At 42.9% G+C, this 9,534-nt stretch overlaps 1 protein-coding gene across 1 annotated transcript; it reads left to right on the forward strand.

Annotated features, from left to right (window-relative positions):
- Positions 1 to 531: 531 nt before the first annotated feature.
- On the forward strand, positions 532 to 5,153 carry sdf2l1 (stromal cell-derived factor 2-like 1). Its single transcript, XM_034091588.2, has 3 exons — positions 532 to 801; positions 4,108 to 4,304; positions 4,471 to 5,153. The coding sequence occupies exons 1-3, from the start codon at positions 624 to 626 to the stop codon at positions 4,747 to 4,749; spliced, it is 654 nt and encodes a 217-aa protein (XP_033947479.1). The 5' UTR covers positions 532 to 623; the 3' UTR covers positions 4,750 to 5,153.
- The last annotated feature ends 4,381 nt before the right edge of the window (positions 5,154 to 9,534 follow it).

Here is a 9,534-nt window from a genome sequence, read left to right on the forward strand (position 1 = left end):
AGCCTACATAGGCCTACACATTAACCGACATTCATAATTCCAACACACAATCATTTCTGAAACTAAACTTAACTTAAATTGGTCTATTTTGAATGTTCTATTTATTTTTGAATTAGGTTACGTATCTGATCGATAAGCTATGGTTCTAATCTTATCACTGTAAAATAGTTAAAATATACATTTTTAACATTTGGTCTGCTGATATACTTATTTTAGTTATCTTTGAGAGTTCACTTTATATGTTGGTTTATATAGACGCTTTTATCCATAGTCCTTACCAAAGTTCCTCTTTTGACAAAAACTACGAATATTGTTATAAAACGTTCCTTCTGAACGGCTTTGCTGCGGGGAAAGCGTGTCTATTTTATTCCTTTTGACTTAATTACTGCTAAATAAATACAGGATGATCAAATATATTTTTGTCATATTAGATTCCGACTTCCGGGTAACCACACACACATTCTTGTTTGACCAATCATATGTCTGCACAAACTTCCGTATTTAGGACTTGTCAAGCTGTGATTGGTTGAAATCAGCAGTATCGTTTGAAAGTGCCCGATTGTGAATGGGCTGTTCATCTTTTGTGAGTCTCTCGCCGATACGAGACACATTTCCACACCGAGATGGAGATACTTCACGTTTTACACGTTTTCGTCCGATCACTGATGTTTCTGCTGCTGTGGTCAAAGTGTGAAGGAAGAGAGTCGGAGCTGAACACCGTGACCTGCGGCTCTCTGCTCAAACTGCTCAACACCAGACACAACGTCCGTCTGCATTCCCACGATGTCAAATATGGCTCAGGTAACTTCACGCGGATATCACATGTAATTAAGACTTATTTCATTGCGACGAGCATAGGACGCGTGTGTTTCTCTCTCCAGCTGCAGCACATGCAGTTCGTATAGAGATGCTTCACCAATCTGACAGCTGCCTTGCTCATGCACAAACACCCCCCAAAACGGCAACATATAGCAAATACCACAGTATAGCAACTCTTGGGTTGTGACTGTGTTGGACTGTGTTGGACTGGGTCAGACTGGGTGTGTGTGGAGCATTATGCAGCCTCCCTCTGTGTGTGTGCCCTGCAGACACCTGTCTCTGCCCCGTTGAACCACCTCTCATACTACAGCTGGACATTTCATCAAAGTGCCTCCTTTGGAGCTCCTACTGCTGTCAGTTGAAAGGTTTTATTCAGTTATTAAAACAAATTACATGTTTTGCAAATGTTATAATACATTAAGTATATGCAGGGCCGTCCCTGGCCAACTTGGGGCCCCAAGAGACATTGTGAGATGAGCCCCCCCACCGACAGGAGTGCATCTTTTTTGGGGGGAAACAAAGTACTTTGCAAATATAATTCCTGTTTATTATTATTATTATTATTATTAGTTACTTTTTTATACAGTGAGGTAAATGTGCATGTTTGCGTTTACAGGTGAATATGTCTGCATTTCTTGCCAAATACTAGCCTCAAAAAGATTTAAATATCATTAATGCAAATAAACTACTTCTAATAATAATCATAATCAATTCAATAATATAAATACTATATTATTTTATTATAATATAGTTGTAATATAGTCAAGACAAAACATGTTTATTACATGCTCAAAAACTGATATTTCTTAAATCTGTATTCAAATGTAGTTCGCTCTGTCAGCAATGTGTCAACAACTACGCACACATTTCTATCAGTATTTCTCTGTGTTGTGATTGACATGATGATGACTGTTAGGAGTTAAGGGGAGAGGGTGAGAACTGCGCTGAGAACTGCGAACAAGCCGAGCTCATAAGCTGAGGCCCCCTGCATGATCGGCCTGTAGGGAGGGACGGCCCTGAGTATATGAAAATGTTGTAGTAACAAGATGCTAACTGATAATGTACACAACTGCTAATCTTCTCTGGCACAGAATAGTCACTTTCTTGTTTAACTTGACTACCTTCATTTGTTGTAGTACATTTCATATGAACTCTTCAATGCACATGGATGTTGGCATCCAAAGTGACATTAATTTGCTCTTAGGCATTCTGCTTCTACCTTATGCCCCTCCCCATTTTTTCACATCTGGTTCAACTGCATTTGTTTTTATTCTTATTGTTAGCACTAGTATTGTTGTCAGTAGGTAGTTATGGCCTGAGCACCGATGATGAGCTTTGCAGTTATAGCACAGCCTTGTGGCAACAGGAAGTGACTGTTGCCTCACTTTGACTGGGAGCTCTCAGCAGTTTAACCAGTTCACCCACGTCAGCGACACATTGTTCGCCATGAAACATTAATTTACTTTTAATGGCTTAGGGGTGCATGCACAAGCACAAAGCTTGGGACACACATCAACAGTAATCAACATAGTTTACTAATATGATATTGTGTTTCGGTGTGGAGAAGTGGCTCATTGTCACACCTGCCTAGAAGTAACCCTGATACGCTTTGGGAAGCGAGGGCCTGTCTATCGCTGCTTGTCGCTTTAATATTATTGTACATTCTCAGCTTCACTTTGGCAGTTGGATGCTTACATTACCTCAGCCATCTGTGGCTAGTGAGATAGTAAACATTAGCTTTCTTACTTACAGCTCGGACCTGTGTACCCTTCTGGCAGTGTGAGTAATTATTACAAACATTGTCTACCATGTGTACACCAACCCTCACATAGTCTGCCTCTCCTCAGAGCTCCAAACATGCATTATGTGCACTAATCACATATTGGGAATCTGAATGGTTTCTTTCTTCCCTGAAAAATAGTTAAAACAAGTAACAGACAAAGAATAAATGTTGTGTGTACAAATTCAAAATCCAAATATGAAAATGTATAATGTGAATGTATATAAAAAAGGTGGATGCAGGAGGGTGTTAAAAGTCTTCTAGGTCTCGCAAATGTGACAACAGCCACAACTCTGATCCAGACGTAACCATTAAAACTGGCAACCTGCCAGGTGAGGGACACAAAAGCTCCGGATTCTGAGATAGTGATATAAATAATTATGTAAATTCGTGCATAGAAATGGAGTACTTTTAAAAAAATACATAAACAAATGACTGCATACAGATTAATGCAAAGAGAAATAGAAGAAGACACAACAACACAGCTACAGGTAGAGTAAACAAATAACTAGTGGCAGTAGCCGGTGTGTCAGGGAATGCTAAAACGTGTACATCTCGAATCCTACTTAAAAGACCCAAAGACTAAGATTCCGCAAAGAGGACCCCACATGACCATCGACAAACATTTCTTGTCTATCATGCTCATGATTATATAACCGACCAAAAGACAAATATATCAAATATATACCAGCCAATTTATCACTACATCTATAACATTACAATTCATTTAAATTAGACTGGTTGTTCAATATCTATATTTATGCATCATTGGAAAAAGAGTGAGAGGTTTGAACGAATATTCTAATGCTTGATGTTCATAAATGAAGAGTGGATTGTGCGCATCAGTGGATTGAATTTTGCCAAGTTGGTATCCAAGATGACGCCTACATATTTGACCTATTTAATTGTTGTTGATTATTTGTCCCTTTTACACTTCGCGTTAGATGCATGGATTTGTTTTTGTTTATTAGTCAAATAAATTGTCACTTTTTTTGTATTTAAAGTGAGAAAGTCGCTTAGCCATTGAGCAACTTTGTGCAGTGTTACTGAGAGCTTAGTAGAAACCTGTTCAGCATTTTCACATGAGTCTGATGACCGTGTCCTCGTACATCTGCATGTCCACATCCTCACAGACTTGTGGTGACTATTAATATGTATGCTGAACAACAGTGGTCACAAAATGAATCATTTATACGAACACTTTGAGAACGACCAGATAAATAGGACTTTACCCATTTTAGTGTGCTAACAGACCGTTTGAATTTGGACAGCTTTTTTTTTTTCATCAAGAGTTTTTGATGTGACAGATTTATGGAGATCAAGAAAAATGGATCTTCTTCTTCTGATCAAGAAACAGTACCACTTTGACCACTGAATGCAATGCTGTGTGTGTGTGTGTGTGTGTGTGTGTGTGTGTGTGTGTGTGTGGTGTGTGTGTGTGTGTGTGTGTGTGTGTGTGTGTGTGTGTGTGTGTGTGTGTGTGTGTGTGTGTGTGTGTGTGTGTGTAGGCAGTGGACAGCAATCTGTAACTGGAGTTGAGATTGCGGATGATGCCAACAGTTATTGGCAGATTCGTGGAAAGCCCAACCGTCCCTGTCAGCGGGGGGAGGCCATCAAGTGTGGTCAGGGCATCCGCATCACACACATGAAGACTGGGCGAAACCTCCACACACACCACTTCAGCTCACCCCTGTCTAATAACCAGGTCAGACTCACTTTTTACATGTCTTTCATGTTTCTAAAGACATGGACATTTATAGAGCCCTGTGTCAAAGAAGAAGATCTCTAAGATTATGGATACACGTATTATTGAGTACTTTGTTGACTAGTTGTACTGTTCTTGTCTTTCCTTCCCACTGTGTGGCTTGCAGGAGGTCAGCGCTTTTGGAGAGAACGGCGAGGGAGACAATCTGGACGTGTGGGCGGTCCAGTGTGATGGCATCCACTGGGAGCGCGAGGAGGATGTGCGCTTCAAACACGTGGGCACCGATGTCTTCCTGAGTGTGACCGGGGAGCAGTACGGCCACCCCATCCGCGGCCAGAGGGAGGTGCACGGCATGAGTGCTGCTAACCAGAACAACTGGTGGCGCTCCATGGAGGGCGTCTTCCTGCAGCCCAGCCAGTTGCCGCTGCACCACGACGAGCTGTGAGCCACCGGCGTGACGACGAACATAGGAGCTTCAGGAAAGTGGAAGGTTAATAGCTTTCCTGGACCAAACCACGTCATGTTTGAATAATGTTGAATTTTAGACTGATGACTCATCTCCGTTCATGTAAAGCACTCGGGGTGGTCAGAGGCCATAGAATTAAGATTTCACAACAGTTTAAAGAAGATCGATGTAATGTATGTAGTGGAGCCATATGGACTATATCAGTTTCTTCCCAAGTACATTTCTTAAGGGAGAAAACACAAAAAGGCTGAATTACCAGCTTGGCACAGTAACCACTAACTGAAAGACCCACAATCACTGTTTACTGTACACATCTGAAAAACGATATCAATTGAAATGTTGAAAGGGCCCGGTGCCAAATAAAACCTTCGTTTTAGTGCAAATGTTGCCTGTGTGATTTAAAAAATGGTTTATCAATCAATCATAGGCTGGTGTTTCTCTTGGTTCTGGAACACCTTTTGATGTTAAGCTCATGGTCATGTTTAATTTGTGATCTCGTAAACATTTTTAAATAGTGGGGATGTTTTCAGAAATAATGAGTTGAATGTCTTTTATTTATCAGTAGCTGGTGGGAAAACAGCCCACTTTCACTCCCAAGTCATGCGGCAGACAATCTGCCTCTGTTAGAGTTCTATAATTCACTGCACCCCCTTTTGCGTGTTCGTGACAGGTGAGTGGCTTGGCAGAGTGGCCACACTGCCATCTTCTCTTCACCTTCATGTATTCATGCGGGGGATTCTATGTTAAGAATCAAACGTTTGTATGAAATATAAAGGTCTACTTCAAAAATGAAGTTATTTCCGTAAGATACTTTTTTTAAACAAAGTCAATGGTGCTGTTGGACTTTTAGTCCCTTAAACAATCTCATAAACACAAATCCTAACATCCCCATAACACAGCATGATAACGTTCATTAGAGTTTGGTAAATGGTAACTTGTTTCAAGCATTGCGCCCACAGTTTGTAATGCATGCTCTCTGCAAATGGGTCAAAATGTCAAAGCTTCTGCAGACAACAGGAGGCAGTATGCTCTTTTCACAGGCATAGTAGTATTCAATGTAACGAGTTCAATTACCTTTGTTTTGAAAACCCTTTAATTGAAAGAAACGGCACATATTTTGGGCTTAGGCTTGTCTGCGATGTACAGGGTGCATTTTCCTAAACAATTCATCTGTATTCCAGCAAGAGAGACATTTGTTTTAGTAATCTTATATCTAATGTCCAATTCTGAAATAAAGGCTAAGAAGTGTTCATTGATTTGTATTTGCTCAGGTCATACCAAAACAATTGTCAGTCAATGGATATCAACATGTCAAATATGTTCTGGTGCGATTGAACTTCAGCACAGTGAAGGCTTGGGCCCAGCAGCTGCTTCATCACTGTGTTGCAATGTAGATGCTAAACCAGTGGCGTAACTATCGACGGTGCAGCCGGTGCATTACACCAGGGCCCACAGCCGTCCAGGGGCCCATGCAAACAAAAAATATTTATATAATATTTTTTTTTTCCTTTCATTTTTTTGTTATATATATTTTATTTTGGGGCCCCAATGTCATTGACTGTTTCACACAGTCTTCAAAGTAACCTAAATTAATTTTTAATTTGTCTGTCCAATGACCTTGCTCCCTTTCATGTCATGTGATACCTTGCGTGACGAGCGTACCGTTTAATCAACATCAAAAGTTATATTTACTACACAGCTATAGCAGCAGCAAGATCGGCAGAATTATAACAAATTGAATAGCTTGCATTTATAATGTACAGCAAACCAAAACACAAGAGCGGCGCTCAAAAGAGAAAGGACAAGAGAGAACAAGGCGATGTAAAGGCTAAACAGACAAAATTAGACCGTTTTTTTTGTCGTACATCGTCCTCGAAATCGAACGCTAACGTTGGTAATGTTGACGTGCAGCGGCAGCCGGAGCCGGAGGCTAACGATAGCTCACCTGCCTCACCATCATCTAGCTCCACAAGTGAAGCTGTATCCGTGGCTGTGCGACCTTCTTCTCCAGCCAGGAGGAGAGGATGGATTTGGCTGTGGTCCTACAGTTCCCGCAAGGGCCCCGCCCCCAACCGATAGGGGACTCTATGGCGCTATTGAGACCCCCGACCGCAAGATCAAAGGCTATATTATAGCAACCGGTCCATGTAGGCCTATTGGCCCATTCCCCAGAGACACACATCAAGGAAACGGGTGTTTCTCCGAGATGTATTACACTACCAGCTCCAAAACAAAAACATAAAAAAGAAAAGAAGAAAAAAGAAAGGGTTAGGGTTAGGTATCAAACTGCCACGGACATGGCTGTGTTACTCCCCCACCCTGGACTGTGCCTATTGTGAGCCGTGCTGGCTGTTCGCAGACCGAGGTGCACCGTTCTACAGTGATGCGTGGACATGCGTTGTCTGCGAGGATTGACTCACATGCACAATCTCAGGTCCATGTCGAAGCGTGTGTCATATATGAACAGTGGAAGACAAACGGGAGAATCGATGCAAACAGAGGAATGCAAGGAATGCTGCTAATTACTGGAGACAGGTACTTGAGCATATTGTCAACATTACAATCACTCTGGCCACGTGTAACTTGGCTTTTAGAGGACATACTGTAGGGAGATTCTTGGACAGCCCAACAGTGGAAACTTTCTCAGTATGATAGAACTTTTAGCATGTTACGATCCGGTTCTGAAATAACTTGTTTAGCGACCACAAGGTTCTGTGAAATACTTGAGTCCAGCTGTTCAAAATGAGATAATCTACATAATCGCAAAGCGGGTGCAGTGCGACATTCAAGTAGAGATAAATAATGCTCCGTTTTATGTTGTTTGCATAAGTAGGCTAGAGAGAGAGATTTTTTTGATTTTTCAAACCACTTTTATTCACAAATCAAATGACCAAAACAGACACATTGACACACATTGTCAGTTCAGACAACTACTGAAAATAAGATCGTCATTCACCACAGAACACAAAGCATTTTTAAAGCACCACATGGCCTCAAATTCTCCCACATTTTTGGTTAAGCAAAAATAACCATAGTCCGCTTTCAGTCTTGCTTTAACCATCCGCTTGAAAATCAAAACTGCATCGGTATCCAAAGATTCCGCAACTTTATTCCTCCTGCTGAGGTAGATGGCCGCTCAGCCTGCCCCAACAAAAAATTCAAAAGCTGACTTTTGCACTTTTGCTTCTGGCTGTACCGACAACCCAAAATGAACATTGTCTTAGAAAAAACCACATTAAACAAAAACAACATCTGAGTGAGTAACTGAAAAAGACAAAGGAGTCGACCACATTCCGTAAAGCAATGAAAAATGGTTTCCCTCTGTTCACAGAAAGGACAGGCGTCAGACACTGTAGGGTTGATCACTGAAACAAAAGCATTAACAGCTACCGCAGCGTGGAGGATCCTCCACTGGAGGTCCCCACCCCTCTTAGTCAGCGGAGGCTTGTAGAGCGCTCTCCACTCAGGCCTCTGAGCCTCCGTCAGGCCCAGGTGGGCTCTCCACCGCGTGTCCACTCGCTCTTGGAGTCTGCTCTGATTCAGCACCTTTGTCACCAAATAATAAAATGTTTTGTTGGACATGGTGCTAAACTTAAAATCAGTAACATTGTCCAACTTTAACAAAAAACCCTCACAACTGAGATCAGGAAAACATCGCATCTCTGGAAAAGAGTCATTGTCATTTGGAGACTTCAGTCCGTTACAGTGAGCAGCGATCAGCGCCAGCTCTGATTGGCTGAGCTGCTGCTTCCAGCTCTGCAGCAGGAGGCTGACCACCCGGACTGACCTGAGGCTCAGACGTGAGGCCAGGCCTGCAGCGTTGTCCAGACGGGGCCCACACACCTCCACCACCTGGCCCAGCGTGAGGATCTTCTCCTCACAGAGTCTCTGTTGTAGAGACGGCCCTACTCCACACACAAACCGAGATCCACGGACCACCGGCTCTCTGAGGAGCCAGAACAGTGAGCCACAGCACTCTGGTCTCTCTCTTCTGAGTAGTCCCCACACCTTGAAGAGACCTCCATAGAACCCCGAGAGATTGTTCAGGCGTAATCCTTTCAGATCCATTAGGAACAGCGACTCAGCCAGACCCAGCCCACCACAGCGCTCCAATAAGGCCCGAGCTATGGGTCTCCAGACCAGGTCAGCAGGTCCAGTCAGGAACCTCTGGACGAACCGGAGCCTGAAGGCCGCCCCTCTGCTTGCCAGGTGAACCAGGCCATGTCCCCCCTCCTCCTTTGGCAGGAACAGGACGCTCTGAGGGACCCAGTGCATGCGGTCCCAGAAGAAGTCCACCATGAGAGCCTGCACCCTGGACAGCAGGTTTACGGGTGGGTCGGTGCACGCCAGCCGGTGAGCCAGCATGGAGGAAACAAGGTTATTTAAAATAAGGATACGCCCTTTAAAAGAAAGTTTGGGAAGGATCCACTTCCACTTCTTTAACCGGCCTTCCACTTTCTCTATAAGCCCGTCCCAGTTTTTTAAACAAAACGTGTCATCACCAATATAAATACCCAGGTACTTTAACCCTGCCCTTTTCCAACCAAGGCCCCCAGGTAACAACAAGCGGTCAATGCTGCCCTCTCCTCCTGCTAAGGCCTCACTTTTTCCCCAGTTGACTCGAGCAGATGAGATTTTGCAAAAATTGCTCACAATTCCAGTTAAAACATTGATGTCATCTTGTTTTTTAACAAAGACCATTATGTCATCCGCATACGCAGACAATTTAAAAACATCCCTCCAGCCAGGAAAAGAAAAACCCTG

This window comes from Pseudochaenichthys georgianus, chromosome 9, assembly GCF_902827115.2.
Source record: "Pseudochaenichthys georgianus chromosome 9, fPseGeo1.2, whole genome shotgun sequence".
NCBI classification, from domain to species: Eukaryota; Metazoa; Chordata; class Actinopteri; order Perciformes; family Channichthyidae; genus Pseudochaenichthys; species Pseudochaenichthys georgianus.